The sequence below is a fragment of the Embiotoca jacksoni genome, unplaced genomic scaffold (genome assembly GCF_022577435.1).
Source record: "Embiotoca jacksoni isolate LCO1_2020_lvr unplaced genomic scaffold, fEmbJac1.0.p SCAF_34, whole genome shotgun sequence".
NCBI lineage: Eukaryota > Metazoa > Chordata > Actinopteri > Embiotocidae > Embiotoca > Embiotoca jacksoni.
The window spans coordinates 2,868,469-2,888,709 of record NW_027185386.1 but is presented as its reverse complement, the minus strand read 5'-3'; the positions used below and the strand labels follow the sequence as shown (position 1 = coordinate 2,888,709).

The 20,241-nt window shown below is 45.9% G+C and overlaps 3 protein-coding genes and 2 non-coding genes across 6 annotated transcripts in view; 4 read left to right on the top strand and 1 right to left on the bottom strand.

Moving 5' to 3' along the window:
- The first annotated feature begins 149 nt into the window (after positions 1-149).
- slc25a39 (solute carrier family 25 member 39) lies at positions 150-5,935 on the top strand. 2 transcript variants are annotated; one of them, XM_069165266.1, is made up of 12 exons: positions 151-319; positions 1,271-1,384; positions 1,510-1,569; positions 1,736-1,789; positions 2,257-2,366; positions 2,444-2,511; positions 2,841-2,965; positions 3,070-3,243; positions 4,119-4,228; positions 4,476-4,557; positions 4,680-4,760; positions 4,890-5,935. In XM_069165266.1, exons 2-12 carry the CDS (start codon positions 1,282-1,284, stop codon positions 5,006-5,008), a joined length of 1,086 nt encoding a protein of 361 aa, XP_069021367.1. In that variant the 5' UTR covers positions 151-319; positions 1,271-1,281; the 3' UTR covers positions 5,009-5,935. The 2 variants fall into 2 exon arrangements, with proteins under 2 accessions (XP_069021369.1, XP_069021367.1); XM_069165268.1 differs by lacking the exon at positions 1,736-1,789 and having other exon boundaries at positions 150-319.
- A 486-nt stretch (positions 5,936-6,421) lies between these two features.
- rpl3 (ribosomal protein L3) lies at positions 6,422-10,145 on the top strand. Its single transcript, XM_069165435.1, has 9 exons — positions 6,422-6,457; positions 6,969-7,161; positions 7,559-7,727; positions 8,071-8,206; positions 8,439-8,625; positions 8,722-8,984; positions 9,123-9,218; positions 9,318-9,437; positions 10,009-10,145. The coding sequence occupies exons 1-9, from the start codon at positions 6,455-6,457 to the stop codon at positions 10,051-10,053; spliced, it is 1,212 nt and encodes a 403-aa protein (XP_069021536.1). The 5' UTR covers positions 6,422-6,454; the 3' UTR covers positions 10,054-10,145.
- Positions 8,248-8,341, top strand: LOC138207978 (small nucleolar RNA U83B). Its single transcript, XR_011179057.1, has one exon. It is a non-coding gene; the product is annotated as a small nucleolar RNA U83B (small nucleolar RNA).
- On the top strand, positions 9,801-9,934 carry LOC138207976 (small nucleolar RNA SNORA54). Its single transcript, XR_011179055.1, has one exon. It is a non-coding gene; the product is annotated as a small nucleolar RNA SNORA54 (small nucleolar RNA).
- Positions 10,146-18,397: 8,252 nt separating the features above from the next.
- Positions 18,398-20,241, bottom strand: part of cacng2a (calcium channel, voltage-dependent, gamma subunit 2a) — a 46,217-nt gene continuing 44,373 nt past the window's right edge. Inside the window, exons 4-5 of the mRNA XM_069165434.1 lie at positions 19,936-20,076; positions 18,398-19,278 (exon numbers count right to left, since the gene is read on the bottom strand). Of these exons, the coding sequence (XP_069021535.1) occupies positions 18,743-19,278; positions 19,936-20,076 (677 nt within the window). The 3' untranslated portion in view covers positions 18,398-18,742. The remainder of the gene's footprint in view (positions 19,279-19,935; positions 20,077-20,241) is intronic.

Here is a 20,241-nt window from a genome sequence, read left to right as displayed (position 1 = left end):
CCGCAAACGCCGCAGTCCACCAGGCGGCGCCAGAGGGAGGGGAGGGGCGGAGGAAGAGGGGCGGAGCCAAAAGTGACAACCGCTGATCTACAAAACATCCGCGCGCGTCTCTTCCGCTTATAAACGCGCTTTACATGTTTGTGAAGTCCGCGCGCAGCGTAACTAACGCTGTAAACTCAGCCCGACTCCCCAAAACAAATACAGAGGATGGAGCGAGCGGCCGAGTGGAGTCACGACGGAGAGGCACGACGTTGAGGCCTTAACGGGACATGGCCGACGACACCTGTGTTTCCCAACGAGGCCGGCAGCCGAAGTAGAGGTGAAGTGACCGTTAGCTCGTTCCGCCATTCTTCAAAGGCTTTGTACGGTTGCCTGGAGACGGCTAGCTGCTTTAGCTGCTCCGCTAATCGGCACTCAAAACGCAAAAGCGGTTTTAAAGATCGCACATTTTACAAGACGAGGTTTTCCTTAAAATTATAACACCGACTGTCTTTTTGAAACCCGCCAGATGCGTTCAAGACATTTTCATTAACGAGTTCCAGCCGGCCAGTACTGAAAAAGAACAGAGTGTACCGACAGTGGATTTCACGCGGAGGGGTTTTTAAAATCACAAAACTGTAAATGAATCTAATCTGAAGACATTTTATTGTATTTATTAACCTGCGTCCTGTCAATAACGGTGAAATGGTTGAGTGGTAATAGCGAGGCCTTGCTCGTGTAATCGCACGCGTCTGCTTTTTGGGTGCTCGCCAGAGAGGTCTCAGTACACCTGTGAAAGGGTGGAGGAGGTGGAGGTGGAGGAGGTGGAGGTGGACTTAGTCAGGGGCCGCCACACGGGTGGAAAGAAAAAAAACAAGTTTCAGATTGTAAACAATGGATTTTGTTTGTAGTTTTATTTGTCTGCTCCCTCCATTCAGGAGGCGAGGCTTATCTATGACTTGCAGTGATAGATAAGAAAATGTTTCAACGAACCCCATCACAGCAGCTCCACCTAAACTGAGTCTGACTTCTCCTTTTTTTTTCTTTTTTTTTTTAAATTCCTGCAGTATAACACTTTTTTATTTTTTTAATTTGTGGTTGCCTCGACTCTAATTCGAAGACACTTCCCCAAAACACTCACCTTGTGGAAGGTCACTGATCCCGGGGTCTTGTTTTCACGGTTTCAAGGACACTCAGAGGGGGGTCAGGAAACTCTGTGAAGTTTCAGCCGCTGTAAATTGTATTCCCGGGTGTTAACGTGCTATATTTCTCTCCTGGTGGGTGGGGGCAGGTGGGGGCAGGATGGTGGAGCGGACCAGCGGCGGCGGCGGCCCCGTGGCTGCCATCTCTCCGGTGCAGCAGATGCTGGCCTCCGGCACCGGAGCCCTCCTCACATCTCTATTCGGTGAGATTTTAGAAATACAAACTAAAAAAAAACGTTTTCTTTTTTTTTTTTTTTTTTTCTGTGCAAGTTTTCTGTGTCATTTCTTACTTCGGCTCATAATGTCGTTTTAATTATTTGTTTCACAGTCACGCCGCTGGACGTTGTGAAGATCAGGCTGCAGGCTCAGCAGACGCCGTTCCACCAAGGTAGGAGGAGGAACTTCTGCAGCTTTTGAAATCACACAGCTGCTTCTGGGTGTTGGCTTTTTTTTATTTTTATTTTTTTATCTTAATGCTTTTGCTCTAACAAAACATCTGTCCTCTGTGTCCACTCTGTCTTCTGTCTGTACTTCCTCTGCTTCGTTTCCAATAGCTTTAGCGTGTGAATCTGCTCCGTGGGGCAGCGGCGTCACCCGCCCGTCCAAGTGTGAGTATCTGACCCGCAAAAACACCTAAACGTGTGGCCACGTGTTGCTCGTGAACACAAAATAACCTCCTTTTGCAAATAGGATTTTTTTTTTTTTTTTTTTTTGTGTGTGTTTTTATTTCACTCAACAACTGCCGCTTCATGCCGGGGTACAGATTCGTGGATCCGTGTCACGCTGAAAACCTTCCCTCACGATTTAAAAGTCGGCGTTTGTTTTCTCGTGATCCACGATAAAAGTTGTCTTTTTTTTTCTGACCCTGTGTTGTTTTCCACAAAGCTTTTAGTGGCTGATCAGCCCTGAAAAAACAGGCAGAGTCAGCCGAGGCGAGGCAAGGACACCCTCCCCCCTCCCCCCCCTCCCGAGGTTATCTCCTCGGCGGTCGTTACCATCGCCTCTGTTAAAGAAACATCCAAAGTTTTCTGTGGCACAAAATGTTATCTTTACGATCCTGCTCTCTCTCTCTCAGGGAAGTGCTTCCTGTATTGTAACGGCCTGATGGATCACATCTACGTTTGTCGAAACGGGAGCAGCTGCACCAGCTGGTACAAAACGCCGACGCACTTCAGCGGGACTCTCGTGAGTAAAATCGCACCGGCAGCAGCTTTTTTGTTTTACCACAAAAATGAAACGTTTTTATTGCGTTTATGTCACAGGACGCTTTTGTGAAGATCACTCGGCACGAAGGGCTGCGGTCTCTGTGGAGCGGGCTGCCGCCGACACTGTGAGTGACAGCTGGGGAAAACATAAAATATATGACGACTCAAAGCAGATGAAAACGTCTTTTAAGAAACTTTCGCGCATGATTTTCACACTTATAAATCCACACAGCGGCCACCGCGGTGACCTTAAAGTTACGGCTTATAACACATCAACACATTGATTTTTCTTCTTTTTTTTTATCATCATCATGTCCACAAGAAGATATTCCATCATCTCGGCATTAGACCGACACACCTGCAAAACACGACATCAGACTCTTTATGGTGACAAATTTGCATATTTTTTGTTTTGTTTATTTGTGTGTGTGTGCGTGTGCGTGTGTGTGTGCAGCATCATGGCGGTACCCGCCACCGTCATCTACTTCACGTGCTACGACCAGCTGCGGGACTTCCTGCGGTTCGGTGTGGGTCTGCAGGGCAGCCACGTCCCTCTGGTCGCCGGGGGCCTCGCCAGACGTGAGTGCACGAGAGGAAACCGCGTAGGACGGTCTCTGGCTCGTACCACGTCCACCGTTTTTCCTTTCATTAAAACCCGTCTCTCTCCGCTGTGCGCGTTGCAGTGGGCGCCGTGACGGTGATCAGCCCTCTGGAGCTGGTCAGGACCAAGATGCAGTCCCGCCGGCTGTCCTACGGCGAGCTGCGGGTGTGCATCCGCTCGGCCGTGGCCCGGGACGGCCTGCTGTCTCTGTGGAGGGGCTGGGGACCCACTGTCCTCCGGGACGTCCCCTTCTCCGGTGAGACACGGAACAGATCTATCAAACACTCATCCTGGTGTCAACTTTAAAGGAGACGACGGGCCGGCGACAGAAAATATTTCCAAATCCTCCACAGAAACCTGTCAAACGACATATTTAACCTTTAATATCTTCCGTATGTTCCAAACAGTCGATAAATACTCTTTCTTCCGTGCTGTCGTTCCCATTAAAACTTCCGCAAGTATCATAACCATATTGTTGCAAAATGTACACGCAGGCTTTCAGCTACAGGAGTTTTTTTTTTTCGAAGTTTCTGTCAAGTCTTTTTGATGTTTTCTTCCACCGTTAACCTGCAAACGTTAAAACCACCTTTTAAAGCTCACGGAGAGTTCAGATCATTTCTTTTTCAACATATCGTTCATGTAGAAACTTTTCATATATTACGTTCCTTTGCCCCTCTGAGCACGTCGGGTAGGAGAGAAGCGATCTGGAATTAGTTTTGTAAGTTCGGTCACATGGAGGCGGCGTGAAAAGTGGGGAAAAGAGATTGTGTAACAAAACGAAGGTATCGAGAGAAACGAAGCGCAACGTCTGGCTCCTTTCGCACCGCCGCACAGCCGACCAATCACAGCGTCGGTGTGAATGTCACGTGACAGAGACACAATGACTCATTTATCTAAAAGTCCAAAGGTTGGTTTTTTTTGGCCTTAAAGTTGTGAAGCTGTTAACTGACTGAATTTAGGGGAATATTTTTCAGGGAATTTCAACAAAAAGCAACCCGGAGCTGAAAGTTAACAGACAAAACATGGAAGACTGAAACAGAAACGGCAGTTTTTACTGCAACGTGGTGCTAAAAAAACAAAACAAAAAAAAAAGCAACAAATGATCAAAAGCGTCTGTTTCTGCTTTTGCAGCTTTCTACTGGTTCAACTACGAGCTGGTGAAGGTGCAGCTGTGTGAGCAGGCCGGAGCGCCGCAGGCCAACTTCTCCATCAGCTTCACCGCAGGAGCCATCTCTGGAGCGGTGAGCGCTCTCACACACACACACACACACACACACACACACACACACACACACACACACACACACTGTCTGTCCTATTTCTTCCACCTCCCAGTAAAAAGTCCTAATCAGAGTTCCCGTCAGGGCACATTAACCGGGCCAGCGTCTGACACACATTAACAGAACCGAGGGCTTCTTGAGCAATAGGTAAACGACTTCTGACAGAATATCGGAGGGTTTTTGAAGCGTTGGGTTTGTTTTTGTTCAGATCGCCGCCATCCTGACGCTGCCGTTCGACGTGGTGAAGACTCGCAGACAGATCCAGCTGGGAGAGATGGATTCTCTGGGAGGTCTGTGCTCGTGTGTGTATATATATATATGTAAATAAATATATATATATTAATAAATATATGTATACAGACTGAAATGTCCTGATCCGTGTGTTCTATAACTTGCTTGTCATCCCTCCTAGTTTCCTTGAAGAAAACCACGTCCACGTGGCACATCATGAAGGAGATCTGGGCTGAGTCGGGCTACAGGGGCCTTTTTGCAGGTATGAACTCAACGCCATCTCAAACTCAATGTTTGCTTTGCTCAGAAGAGTAAATGTGTTGGTTTTTTTTCTTTTTGTGCCCCCCCCTCCCCCCCCCCCCTCCACCACCACCCCCCCCACCTCTCTCAGGCTTCATGCCCAGGGTGATCAAAGTCGCCCCGGCCTGCGCCGTCATGATAAGCAGCTACGAGTTCGGGAAGGCCTTCTTCCAGAAGGTGAACCTGGATCGGGAGCGTCGGGCACCATGAAGGCTCGTCGGACGTGGACGGACGTCGAGGAGGGTTCAGAGTCTCCCTGCAGATTTGCTGTCCTGACAAAAAACAGGCTGCGAAAAGCACCGACACGCTTAAAATCCCAGACCGGGCTGCAGAAGGGATTCTCTCGGACACCACAGACTTTGTGTTTTGTTTGTTCGTTCCTACAGATTTCTCAAAAAAAAAAATACAAAAAAAGATTTATTTTTTTTTTCCAGAACTTAAGTAAAGGGACTCACACAAAATGATCCTACTTCTGGGCTCATTTTCAAATGAAAAAGGAGAAATCATCATCGATGAAGCCCACCGTGCAGAAACCTTCCTGAAGACTTTATCGGTACTGTAGCGAGTCAGAAGAGGACGAGCTGCATGACTTCAGATCAGCTGCTCCACCCGGCATCATCATCATCATCAGCAGCATGATCACCACCGCATCGCCCTGCATTCCTGCCGCAGCAAAGCACGACAACGTTGACATTCTATCTGCCTTGTAGATGACTGAAATTTTTTTTTAAAAAAAAATCGGTTTCATATGCTGGATAGATTTAACCATTTATGGTACTTTTAGGTTTTTAGAGCTGTGAAATGAGCATGAGAAACAAATTCTGGTTTTTATGTTTGTTAATGGTTTTGGCCCCTTTTTAGTTGTTTTCAGAGTTTGAGGAAAGCTGTAGTTTGGAATATACTTTAATGAACTTTTAATGCTATAAATATATTACACGAGTGTCTGAGGAAAACGACAAAAGGATTTCCAAAATAAAAGCTCTTATCGACAACAAACATAAAACAAAAACTTGTTGAAACACTGGATCATAAATCAAAGGATTTCTGCCTTAATCTGACGGATGTAAATTTGAGTCATGTATGTTTTTGTTTTTTACATATAAATGCTATTAAAAATAAAAAGCAGGTTGATTTCAATGCAGTGAGTGATTTATTTATGATAAAAATTTGTGTTAATTAAAAAACTTGTTAGGTGTGGATTAGTCATAATGGAGAAAGTTGTATTTCATAGCAAATGAACATCAATGTGGTTATGTATATTTAAGGAATAATAATTACACATATTCAAACGGTTTTTTTGAACGGTCAGACGATAAAAGCCGTACTCTTATTAAAATCAACAAATTTAAGAATAAAGAAGCATCTTATTTCCATTTTTAAGTAAGTTATGTTATAGTCATGCCTGAGACGGTTATAAAATGGGCATTAGTTTAATAACTAATAACTTTCGTTTTGTCCTTTATGTATTAATCTAAGAATGTAAAACTAAACAGTGGCATCTGGTGGTTCCTGAGTTTAACACAACTGCACAGTGAAATACCGGGGACGGGTCTTCTCTGGGGCTAGTCACGCGGACTCTCGCGAGATTTGTGTTGGTATATATATATTGCGGTTTTCCTGACGGTCGTCCTCTTTCACGTTCGGAGTGGAGACAAGATGGTGAGTGTGCTTTACGTGCGTCCTTCCTCTCGGGACAAGAATCCGACCGTCATCTAAAGGCATCCGTTACTTTTTACTGGTTTAGTACATTCAAAATGCTTTTATGGTCAATTATTATTAAGGTCTTATGGAAATTTTTACAACATTTTAGTCAGAAATTTCAGCCCTCGTGGTGCAGAAATAGGAACGACTCGGGGCCCAAAATGGCTGCTTTAAATTGGCCGTTACTTTAAAACGGCTAATTTGCTTGAGTCACTACCTCCTTTATGTTTATGTAACTAATGGACAAAATTGGAAGCCTTTAAAGTGAAGCCACGTTGTCTTTTTTTTTGTTTTGTTTAAATGACTGCCGCGGAGGCTAGCCTGTGGTAAATTACCCTCCAATACATTAAATAATACTTGATATGACGTGTTCGCGCCAAACGTGGCGGACCCACGAGGTTCACCGGCAGCGCCCGGACATCGTGGCTTATCGTGTGGCCAAGCTGACGGCCCTGTTCTCCTCCCTCAGTCCCACCGCAAGTTCTCGGCTCCGCGCCACGGATCTCTGGGCTTCCTGCCCCGCAAGAGGAGTCGCCGTCACCGGGGTAAGGCCAAGAGCTTCCCCAAGGATGACCCCAGCAAGCCCGTGCATCTGACCGCCTTCCTGGGCTACAAGGCCGGCATGACGCACATCGTCCGCGAGGTGGACAGACCCGGCTCAAGTGAGTGCAAAGCAGGGCCCAAATTACAGGGATCATAAAGGGTGAAGTTGAAGCTGGATTAGCATTGAAAATGAGCGGTATGTTTATTTTGGCCTTTTTCCACTGCAGCCACTTCGTCTTGTAATAGTAGGAGATGCAGGTGTGTGTTCTTTAGGTGTGTTTTTATTTAATTGCTGCTTCCCCTGCTATGATTAAAAGATATCAGCAGTGGAAAACAAGGTTTTGTCAGGTTTCGGTGCTCTGCCTATGATGAGTATCTCGACGGGCGGACAGAATGGGTTTACAACCATCTTGCTGAATGTCGAGTACTGAGTGCAGTTGATGCCAGAAGAAATGAAACGTGTAGAATCATGATATTGTTTTTAAGTAACTTTTTTTTTTTTCTCTCGCCACGCAGAGGTGAACAAGAAGGAGGTGGTCGAGGCCGTGACCATCGTGGAGACTCCTCCCATGATCGTGGTCGGCGTCGTGGGTTACGTCATGACCCCCCGCGGCCTCCGGTCCTTCAAGACCATCTTCGCCGAGCACGTCAGCGACGAGTGCAAGCGCCGCTTCTACAAGAACTGGTGAGGCACACGTGCATAAATGAATGTGATGTAGATACTTGAAGCAGATGTTGGTTGCGAGTCTAACATCCCGGTGGCCCTCCCGCTTGTGGCAGCTCCGCTCAGGCGCCACGTGCCCTGATGAGCTCCGGGCTCCTCTGGCCAGTGGAAAATGCTTCTTAGAAACTGAGCCATGAGCCGAAATCTTCCGTCAGCAGCCGCCTCCCATCACGGACGGAGGGGCTGGCAGCTACGCACGGTGTCCTTCCGCTGTCCCCCCCACAACTCCCTCAGGTGGTGGTGGTGGTGGTGGTTGGGGGGTTATGAAGGACCTGTGCCGACCGCTATGTGGCTCTGCTCTCAGGTACAAGTCCAAGAAGAAGGCTTTCACCAAGTACTGCAAGAAATGGCAGGACGACGAGGGCAAGAAGCAGCTGGAGAAGGACTTCGGCTCCATGAAGAAGTACTGCCAGGTCATCCGCGTCCTCGCCCACACGCAGGTTGGTACCTTCGCCTGCCTCCCGATCGGGTTCAGTTTCCTGTCTGTCAGTGATGAGACCACGGAGATTGCGTCAGGCATGGCGCCCGACACGTATGAGGATATCTTCCATGCTGCCTTCCTTCTGAGACTTTACAGCTAAAATATTCATCCGCACATCTTGCAGGTTGTCCGTGCGTACGTCCTGTCCTGACCTCGTGTTTTTTTTTTTTTTTTTTTTTTTTGGCGTGCAGATGCGTCTGCTGCCCCTGAGGCAGAAGAAGTCTCACCTCATGGAGGTGCAGCTGAACGGAGGCACCATCTCCGACAAGGTGGACTGGGCCCGCGAGAAGCTGGAACAGGCCGTGCCCATCAGCAACGTGTTCACCCAGGACGAGATGATCGACGTGATCGGCGTCACCAAGGGTCACGGATACAAGGGTAAGATCCGTCTGATCGAAACACTTGCACTGCGGCGAGACGTCCTTCGGTCCAACCTGGACTCTTAACCGAACGTCTCGTCTCGTGTCTCCTCAGGCGTGACCAGCCGTTGGCACACAAAGAAACTTCCCCGCAAGACCCATCGCGGTCTGCGCAAGGTGGCCTGCATCGGCGCCTGGCATCCGGCCCGCGTGGCCTTCTCTGTGGCCCGCGCCGGTCAGAAGGGCTACCACCACCGCACGGAGATCAACAAGAAGATCTACAAGATCGGCCACGGCTACCACACCAAGGACGGCAAGCTGATCAAGAACAACGCCTCCACGGAGTACGACCTGTCCAACAAGAGCATCAACCCTCTGGTGAGAGGCGGGCGGACACACACACACACACACACACACACACACACACACACACACACACACGGCTGTGGTTCAATGTGTCTGTGTGTCAATCTGGCTGCAGGTGTGACTCACTTTTTATTTTTTTTTAAATTACAGGGTGGATTTGTCCACTACGGAGATGTGACCAACGACTTCGTCATGGTGAAGGGCTGCGTCGTGGGGACCAAGAAGAGGGTGCTGACTCTGCGCAAGGTGAGGACGCTGTGATTCACGTTGTACTGTGGGAGGTTTGTGATTTGCGCAAACACTCGTTTAGACTTAAATCGCATCATCTTTATTTATTTTTTTTAGTCTCTGCTGGTGCAAACGAGCCGCCGTGCTCTGGAGAAGATCGACCTCAAGTTCATCGACACCACCTCCAAGTTCGGTCACGGCCGCTTCCAGACCATCGAGGAGAAGAAGGCGTTTATGGTACGACTTCGTCTAAAAAAAAAAACAACAACAACCCAGAAACAATCGTTTCTGTCAGATTGTATTTTTCTGATTCATTCCTTCCACATTCACCTTTTAGAAAGATGATCAGTCAGTTTAATCTTTTTACATCTGAACTTAAAACATGAAATCAGGACTTGAAGTCCTAAAATATGATGCCAAAATGTTGGCTTGTTCTGCTTTAAGATAATCAGCTCAGAAATGGCAAATGTTTCAGTAAAAAAAAGAAATGTCCCGCTGTGGTAATTTATTCATTGCATAGTTTAAAAATGGTTTAAATGTGCACATTTTGTAACGTTCATACGAGTTTAAACTTCGTGACCATGTCAGATGTATATTCTCCCGCACTGTTCGTAACCTGGTTCAGTCTTCAGTATGAACTCTGGGTTCCATTCCAGTGCCATAGTGAGCTCCGGTGAGGCAGGGGAGCTGGCGCCTCTTTGTGCCGGTTCCCTGTTCACTCTCTGGAAACATCGGCCGCTCTCAGAAAGCAAGCTGACCTCCGATGTCGACCGACCGACTGACGGTGTTGTATCTCTCTCTTCCACAGGGACCACTCAAGAAGGACCGCATCATCAAGGAGGAGACCGCTTAAAGTCCCCGACTACAGACCACATCTCTGCTGCTGTCACCATCTTTTACTGTCCTGCAGAGTTATTTAATAAAAAAAACTCAAACCAAACCAAATGATGTTTTTGTGTTATTTTTAATACAAGTACTTGATATACGTGGTCCAGTAAAAATATAGATGGGAGGAAATCTGTGTAGATTACACCGTGTGAAAGTTTATTCAACTCTACAAATGTTATTTATGACAACTTTTAAGTCCTCTCCAGGCAAAAAATGAAATAAAATATTTGACGCAGAACAAAACATTTAAAGCGAGGAACCTAAAAATTCCCATGAGTGATAACTGGAAGGAAAACTTTTAACCTTCAGCACTGACCGGTTGGTGAGAGGAGAGGGAAACATCAGACATGCAGCTACAGAGCGTGAAGTTAATGGGAGTCAATGGAGACGTGGAAAAAGTAAAAGACGGTTTACTAGTGTTAAAATGTAAAAAGACTACAACAATGAAGTTGTGTTTTATCCATGTGGAGGAAGAAGCCTGTTCATATGAAAATATTGAGTACATATTAGACCATATATCTGCTTCATTAATGTATAAATCAACATCCTGCTAGAGATGTTTGAGTTGGAGCCCATTTTGTGAATTAATTTGATTGTTTTCAATTAAATTGAGTTTTGGGTGCAAAAATCAGAATGTAGCATAGTGATACACGAAACAGATTCTTTTTAAATGCATTGAAATATCAAATTTCCTTTAATTAATACACTTTTGGGTTAATAAAACAATCACAGTGAACCCAGATTCAAAAGTTCTGTCGTGATTATTCTGCTAACTGCAATTTAAGGTGAGAAAAAAATAAATAAAAAGGAAAGTGACTCATTTCAGCGCCACTGTTGCAGTTAAAATGGGGAGTCCTCATGTTTTAGAAAAGTGTATAAAAGTACATTATGTTCCAGCGGTGTTAAACGAGGGTATTTAAACTACAGCATCGTTATAAAGAGTCTCGCGTGTGGAAAAAAGCGCCGCGTCAGCGATGGCGACGGCAGCCACCTATGCAGAACTGACGGACAAGTGAGGCTCGCGCTTTAGCAAACATTGCATGTTTCCACCGGGGCTATACGTGTCCTTGAGCCATGCGGCTTGTTATTCGGCTGACACCAGAAGTCCAGCGGTCACAGAGCGGTAATTAAAATCCCACAACAACAACAACAACATCATCATCATTATCATCTATTCTGACTCATCACTGCCAAAGCTGAAGAAAAAAAAAAAAAAAGCTCCTCTTCAGCAGGTAACGAGGAAGACCCTGAAGTCTCCGCGAGACATCTCTGCATAATATTCAGCACTCTTAGCAGAAATGTGCTCAAGGTCCCGCCCACGTCCCCACGAAGCTGCAACGGGAAGGAAGCTGAAGGACGAACGGTTTCTCTTGTTTTTCTCCACCAAAACAGAGAAAGAGAGAAAAGAGGTTTTTTTTCCTCCGAAGGACGCTTGTGATAAAGTTCACACCTCTTAATGTCCGTTAAAGCGTCTTAAGACACTTTAGATGAAGCCTGAACACATTTTTCTATTTTAGGAAACCTTTTTTTCTACTTGTAAAAATAAAAAAATAAAAAAGGGCCATTTCACTGCTTTTTTTTTCTTTCCACCCCGAGACCCCAGTAGAGCTGATCGAGCGCTCCAAGGATCGGTGACAACGGGATCCTCGGCAGCAATAAAGCTCACATTAATAATCGACTATTTATTAGATCTAATAAAGAACCACAAATAGAGTATTAAATGTAAGTTATCAGCTGTGACAGAATGTGATACATCGGGCAGGAAATATTTCTAGTAATCTTGTCTTAATTTTGTGCCATTTTCTGGTTGTTTTGATTCATTGTTTGAGTTATTTTGTGCTCTTTTGTTGCTTTGCATCATTTTGTGGTAGTTTGCAGTTTGTCGTCGCTTTGCTTCAGTTTCTGGCTCCAGTTGTGGTTATTTGTCTTTTTGTTCCGTTTTATGGTTCTTTTGAGTAACTTTTTTAATTTTTTTTTTTTTATCCTTGTGTCATTTTATGCTTGAATTGCATCCATTTGTTGTCAGTTTGTGCTGACTTTGCATCACTTTGTAGTTATCTGGCGTCTCTTTGTGGTCATTTTGCTTCACTTTGCTTTCACTTTTTAAAACTTTGCATCAATCTTTTTTATCAATTGACAATCTTTGTTGTTGTTTTAATTCACGTTTTGCTCCTTTTGCATCAGTTTGGTGCCGTTTCGTGGTGGTTCTGTATCTCTGAGGTTAATTTGAGTCACTTTGTGGTCGCTTTGCCTTAATTTATCATCATTTTTGGTTGTTGTTTTGGACCGTTTCCATTAATTTGGTGTTGTTCTGTACCTCTGTGAGGTGTTTTCACCACCTTCTCCTTTAATTTTGAGTCAGTTTGTGGTCGTTTGATTGACTTTACAACACAAAATGTTAACAGCCACTTCACAGAGACCCCGTCCCCCCCGTCCCCCCTGGCCCGGCCTCTGATTAGTTTAGTCCTCCATCATCTCACATAAGCTCTCCTCAGAGCCAGGGACGGATGAAGCCTGTACTGTTTGTGTGTGTGTGTGTGTGTGTGTGTGTGTGAGTGTGTGTGTGTGTGTGTGTGTGTGTGTGTGTGTGTGTGTGTGTGTGTGTGCTACCATGCAGTGGAACCTCCAGTCCGGTCCTGAGGTAGCAGCTGCTGTCAGCGGGCCAGCAGCCAGGTAACCAGGGTGCATGCTGGGACAGCGGAGAGGAGGGCCAAGCGTTTGATTTATGCGAGTGTGTGTGTGTGTGTGCGTGTGTGCATCTGTGTGTCGCCGTGCTTCCTGGCAGCGTCCACGTCCGGCTGGCAGAGACTCGGGCCGTCCTGCGGAGTGGGGGTGTGTGTGTGTGTGTGTTGGGGGGGGGGTCTGACAGGAGGACAGCCGTCGGAGGGGACGACCGCACACTCAGGACCATCACTGCACACGACGGAGTCCCACGGGCCGAACAACAGGTCCGGCAGCGACCATCTCACCGCTTCACTCCTGGAAGAGCTCGTTTTAATGGGAGGAATCGATCAACAGATAAACGATCAACAACAATTCTGTTCAAAGTCCCACCGTTGCTGTTTTCTTCCAGAAATCGTCTCCTAAATGAACATTTTCTGCAGAGATTTGAAGTTGGAACATATTTCTACACTCGTGTTTGTGTCTTTGCTTTGAAACAGAGATTTGCTCTTTTGACCAAACTTCAGCTTTGATTGTTGCATATTGAGTCAATAATTAAGATTACAGCCATTTGAAGGGTTTTTAATGTAAAATGATCGAACACTTGTTGGTTCCAGCCTCTAAAATGTGAAAAGCTGCTGTGTTTTATATCCTTGCAACAAAGACTCTTTAATTTCATGTTATTATGCATTTTATTTATTTTTCTTATTATTATAAAATTACAATTTTAACATGTTTTCCCTTTTTTTTTTTTTTTTATCAGTTTTTATGTGAAGTATTCCTTGTAATCTAAGAGCTGCTGTACAAAAAGTTTATGATCATTATTGTTACTTTATGGACAAAAACAAGATCAATAGACGGATCGAAAACTTGAATTCAGACCCGGTGGAACATCTTGTTTGCAGGTGAGAGGATGTTTTTGTTCACGTCAATTTGAAACCTCTTGAAAAGGAAATTTGTTTCACGTTTTTTTTTTTCCTGAGTATAGACGTTTATTTGATTTGGTTTTCTTTCCTCCGGCCAGACATCGGATGACGCACGTGTGTCTGTTCGCCGGGTGTGAAGGGTCTCCGTGACCCGGAGGAGCCGAGCGCTCCTTCTTCAGTCCGCGCGGAGGACGACGAATCGGAGTGTTTCTCCGTGGGCCTGCCAGACTGCTGCAGCTCCTGCACCCTCTGCACCGTGGCATCAGTATGCAGGGCCCGTTCGTGGACACGGCGTTCCCTGAGCCGGCGGAGGCAGCAAGCAGCAGCAAAGCAGCAAAGCGGCAGCAGCAAGCCGGCCGGCCCTGCGCTCCTTCCCCCATCTGGCCACCAGAGGGCAGAGCGTGGGCGCTCCATTCAGCTTCACGCCTCCCAGAGCACTTTGTGTGCTGTAGCCTACTTTTGGTTCCTCCTCTTTATCTCTCCTCTTCTTCTTCTTTTTTTTTTTTTTTTTTTTTTTAAACTGTCCTCTATTCAGGAGCTGGATTTTAAAAAAAAGAAGCTTCAGATGATTTCGTGAAACAGCGGCGACGCTCCGTATATATATTTATATATTTTTTTCCTTCTGCAGGGAAATGATGGAGCTTCTCGCTGCCTGTACGGGGTGACGTGAATGTGTCATTTCAGACTATGTTTGCTCCACTGATTTTTGTTTTGTTTTTGATTTTCAGCTGGTTGGCCATGCTTATAGCTCTCTGTTGACACTCAACTCTGCATGACCCAAAAATAACCCCGGGGTGAGCGCAGTCAGCAGCCGTTCTCCGGTCAGCACAAACAGCAGGCCGGCACACACACACACACACACACACATGGAGGCTTGCACATGCAGATTTCGGTGTTTGCATACAGACGTTTTAGGTCGCATTTTTTGGGGGGTTTTCCGGAGCAGTGATCCTCAGAGAGCGAACGTGGCGACTCCTCTCGGCGACTTGAAAGTTTGGCGGTGTTAGCTTTTGGAGGCGGAGCTCCCGTGGGAGCCCGGCTCCTCTGTCCCAGAACGGCGTCCAGTAAAGTCACGGAAAGGTCATTCGTCGGTTTGATGTGAGGTTACGCAACCTCGCAGCCTGCCAGAGACAACAGGGCTCGGGCCAGAGCACGGAGCCGGGGTGGTGGCTCTTCATTGGCGGGGCGAGGCCTCGTCTCTCCTTCGATCGCCAGCAAGAACAAGAGGAAGACGGAGGAGAAAGAAATGATTCGAGGGAAGGATGGAGGAGAACGGGGAGGTGAAATCCCGGAGAGGCGAAGCTGACCTGTTGTCAAGTCTGAGGACGTTTCACTGACTTTCACCGTCTTGGTCCGCAGAGATTCAAACATACCACCGAGGTTCGAGCCGGGTCGAAGAAGGTCATGAAACTTCAGGCAGGCGTTTCAAGTGCACGACGAAGCACCATCGATCTTTTTCATTTTATATATTTTTTTACTTAACACGCGCAGTGTAAACGTAATCATTTTAACCTCGTAAAAACTTGTGGATAAAAAAAAATTCATTGACTTTTATATTTTGTGAGAGAAGTTGAATGGGAGTCTTTGGAGCCAGAGCCAGCCCCCTGCAGGCCATCGGTGGCATCGCAGCCCATCGGCCAATTACCGAAGTCGATGTATTCTCCTCCTCGTGTCATACATGCCGGAAGTTTTGACCCCGCCCCCTATTTCTTCGGGGGACAAAAAAAGTGACACTCACCAAAAGACAAAACCAAACCATTAGAAAACCACCGGGGTTCAATTAGTTTATTGATGAACCGAAGACACTTTGTCCAACACGCTAGACATCGACAAGTTTAATTTCATCCCTCGTTCGGCCGTCCTTTCAGTTTGCCAGCTGGCATCGAGCTACCGCAGTAAACCCTGCGACGGTGTCCGGACGTGTCCGACACGGATTTTCACCTTCCCGAGTCTCCAGGTGAGCAAATCACCGGCGAAACATTTTACAAACAAATCGGACTTTATCGTTGGCGCAAACAACTACGCAGCAACTCTTCGGGGAGGACTTCTTATTAAAACCGGTCACTTAAAGGCAGAACTTTTCTCAAGTTTTGATGGCGGCAGTTTAAAAATGAACAATTTAATCTCATAAATGGGCATCAGAGGGAGACTGTTGTAGCAAAAAAAAAAAAAAAGAAAGAAAAGGAGCTAACTTTAAAAGTGTGTGGCACCTATCTGGAACATTAAGGTTTGATGGAAAAGGTTTTACAAACCTCTCCTCTTATTAGAAAATTATGGGTTGAGTTCCCCAAAACTGCGACACCGTCAGCGATGCATCATTTCACCGACACTTACGGCCGTCTGCCAGTTTCGATTTTTTTTTTTCCAAATACAAACTTTTTCTACCCAACTTCCTTTATTGGATGAATTTTTTGGGGAAAAACGTGTTCAGGAGCGCAAATGCCGTCGCGCCGGACTCTACTCGTTTTTTAAACGTTTTTTTTTTACAACGAGCAGGCCGAGGCCGAGGTTTCCGCTGAGCACTCCGGGTTTTATGCCCGACAGCTCAGCTTTTTTTTTTGTGTATTTTTATGGCCTTATGAAGGCGGATGCCAACAGTTTTTGGAGTAAAGTTGCCAAATAGCCAATATGTTGATGTTCTGTGTCTGTTTTTCAACTTTCTGACAGCGTTTCTTCATCCTGTGTCCTTAACAGGATTAAAATCCGACCGGACCTGTTTGGAAAAGAAAGAATATTAAATGTATAAATCGGTGAATATATGTCAGTATTTATAAAAATAACTGACGACTATATGAGGTTTAAAAATAGACCTGCATCCTAATTACGTGAAAAGATGTCATTACGCTGCAGAACTAGCTCGACATTCATCACGTTTTTAATGTTTTTTTTCAGCGTCAAAGCAATTCAGAGATAATTGTCGGAGCGTTCAGGGGAAAACGGCCAAAATAAACGTCATTGCAAGTTTGTTACGCTTCATTTTCCACAAATGTTGACGAATAAAAAAAAAAGAAAATGGAGGCTCATTCTGTCATATATCCTCGGCAGTAACATTACACTTCCTGTTTCCTGTTTCCTGTTTCCTGTTCAAAGTTTACCGTTAATGTGACATTTTCAGATGTTTTTTCATATTCATTTTATTTCTTTAAGAAAAAAAAAAAAAAAGACACTTAAATTGACAATCAAACTCATATTAATTTTGGTATAGTATAAATGATTGATAACCTTTTCCTCATCATCACAAGGTCACGTAATTATGACATCTTTTCCCGTGACTACGCGATCCAGATTTTTCCCTTTTGATGATGCGATAGCGAGTCATACTTACGACGTAAGGTCTTCATTTTTGTTTTGTTTTCAACTGCGACGTGCTTCCGTAGGTTTGCGCCTTTCTTGAGAAATACAAGAAAAAAAACGTACATCGTGGCTTGACGAGACAAGCGCTAGCGCATCAGCGTGGAGTGTGTTAGAGACACGCAGGGAAACACGGTGATTTCTTCCCCCTAGGGTTCGTATTTTATTCATCAGGACTTGATGCATCCAAGTATAGGATCATTCGGTTTTGGCACCTTTAAAGATTTCATTTTCAATTTGAACAACACATTAAAAATCAAAAGAAAAACAAAGAAATGACTAAGGCTGTGTGAGTTTTAAAAATAAAATACATACATATATTTATATATTTATAAAGAAATCAACCAAACCATTTTTAAAAAAAGCAGTTTTTGTTCAATGTAGATTGTTTGGTTTTTGTCTCACAAAAGCAAAGAAGATAAAATGAACTAAATAAATTAAAAAAAGAAAGAAAAGAAAACAAGAAAAATACACGTGAAAACATTAATACTTTAAACTTTAGCGCCTTTGCTTTTTTTCCCCTTATAATTGTTTACCGTTAAAACTTAAGTTTCTCAAGAGCAGATTTGCTGTAATTTTATAGCATGCATTTAATTTTTGAAATTGTGAGTCACTTAGCTTCTCTATTTCATATTTAACTTGTTTTTATTTTTGTGTTTGGCGTCCTCTTCTTTTCCTTCCCCTCTGTTCCTTCCTTCCTTTTTTTTTTTTTTTTTGCTGAAGTCGTTTTTTGGAGTCTCTGCTTCCTGAACATTGACTCCGCCCCCTTTTTTGTTGTTGTTGTCTCTTTCTGTTAAAGGGGTTTCGACTCTCTTGTTTCGACCCCCTCAAAAAAAAAAAAAGGAAAGCGAACAGGGACTGAGAAAAAGACGAGAAGGTTCTGTTAAAAGAATAGATATTATTCTACTGTCTGTACTGCCGCTACCTAACGGACCGTCTCTTGTTCTCGACCTTCGAATGAACGGATACTTAAAGAGTCTTTTCTCCTGTTTACCAACAGCACTTGGTTTAGTTAACTTGGTTTTTTTTGCTTTTTTTTTTTGCTTTTTTGCTTCGGTAATCTCTTGATTATTAACGTAATAATTTATTTATAAAAGTAATACATATATATATATATATATAGTACCTTTGTTAGAGATTACAGATTGGGGTAATTCTTACTGAATCCCAAACTGTAACAATTCACAGTTTTAATGCAAAAAATGAACAAATGAGTCAATAAATAAAAGAAGGTGTGTGGGGAGCTTCGACCTGTTGCTCCAACCGAAAGTCGTGGCGCAAAACTGTCAAACCGAAGGGCAATGAAATCATGAAATCGATTCTTTCGTCTCATAAATGCCCCCCCCCCCACCCTCCCCGCCCTCCCCCTTCACACCCCGCCTCCTTCTTTTTTTCTTTTTTTTTCTTCTTTCCCGGTGCCCCTGAACTTCATAAACAAACCACCCGGCGCGAAAAAGAAATGACAGGCCCCACGCTCTCGGGACGACCTGACCCGCTCTCGCTCTTCTGCCGTTCAATCCGGGGGCCACAGCAGCCTTGTTGAAACTCTCTCAACAATGGAAATGGAAAAGTCATGCAGCTGAACGAAAAGAACAAATGTCTATAAACATGGAAATCCGTCGTCTTCCCCCGGAGGGGGCGTGCTGCACCCACAGGGGTTCCCGTGTCTCCTGGTCCTCCGCCCGGGCCGGCCCGGCCCGGCCCGTGTCGACTCCCTCATACCGGCGTGGTGCGGCGGTTCGCTGTGTTGGTGTGGCTCGAGTCTTTCAAGTCCTTCTGGACGCAGTTGTGGACTTGCAGGAAGTTGTGGTCCCTCTCCGAGTTGTAGGTGGCGGTGGGCGTGCCGGAGGACTTGAGGGTGTCCCGGGGGAGCGTGTACATGGAGATCTCCGTGGACGGCAGCGCGCTGAAGCCCTTGAGGCCCACCGGCGAGGTGTCGCGGGAGTGCGACGGGTCCGTGGAGCGGGAGGAGGAGCGCGAGCGGTGCCGGTAGCGGTAGCGGTAGCTGGGGATCCGCGTGATGGCCGAGCCCTGGAGGTAGTCGGCCGCGCGCTCGCCTATTCGCAGCTGTCGATGGCGGTCGATGAACATGTGCACGGCCAGGACGCCCACCATCTCGGCCATGATGAAGGAGAGGGCGCCGAAGTAGAAGGACCAGCCGTAGGAGTAGCTGTTCTTCTTCGAGTCGCTTTTCGACGGGTCCCCCGCGTTGGCTGATATGTACACGATGATCCCGATGATGTTGCTCAGGCCTGACCGGGGGGGGGGGGGGGGGGGGGGGGGTGAAAGGGTTCATGGTGGAGGAAAGAGAAACAAAAGACCCAAAGTATCAGTCGTGATGAGCTCATGCCAGTGTTCCCGGTAAGTCATTAGCCATGCAGGATCGTATCGAGTACGTTCAGAGCGCTGAGTCATGAACTAATCCGTCCGACACGAGACTCTTCGTATGAACTAATCGTCCCGCGAGCTCCACGTACTCGTCAGTTCAGTCACACGCACGGAGAAATGCTTGACATGGTGAATATATATATATATATATATATATATATATATATATATATATATATATATATATATATATATAAGATGGATTGTGGAGAAATTGTGTCAGGGACACCGTATTTTTAGAGACGAGTCCCAACGGGTGGCTTTTGGCCCAGCAGCAGGATCAAGAGCGAGAAAAGAAAAGGAAGTCACGAAAGGAAAGAAGCGACTGGAAGCCGTCCCGACACGTTTCACTGCGGCGGTTTGAGTTCGTGCGATCGCGGACGAGGCCGACGGCGACGACGCGGAGGAACCGGCGGACGTCACGTCCGTATAGAGATCCACGGGAGGCACGCGGAGTCTGTTTCTAAAATCGTAAAAAATACTCCCTTTCGGTCTCCTTTCCGCCGGCGTGTTCGACTCACCTGCGGACACGAAGAAGATCCCCGCGCTGAGGATGATGTTGTGGCGTGACTTGTAGAACTCGCTGGCAGCTATGCAGAGGCCTCCCATGAAGAGCAGGATGACGCTGAGGATGGGGAAGATGCTGGAGGCTCGCACCGCACCTGGAAAATCAGCGGAGCACGATGGGGGAGGAGGAGGAGGAGGAGGAGGAAGAGGAGGAGGAGGAAGAAGAAGAAGAAGATGGCAGGGATGAGTGTAAATCGGAGGGAGAAACAAAAGACAGAAGAGCACGTTAGGATCCATTTCAGCATCTGGTGGTCGTGTGT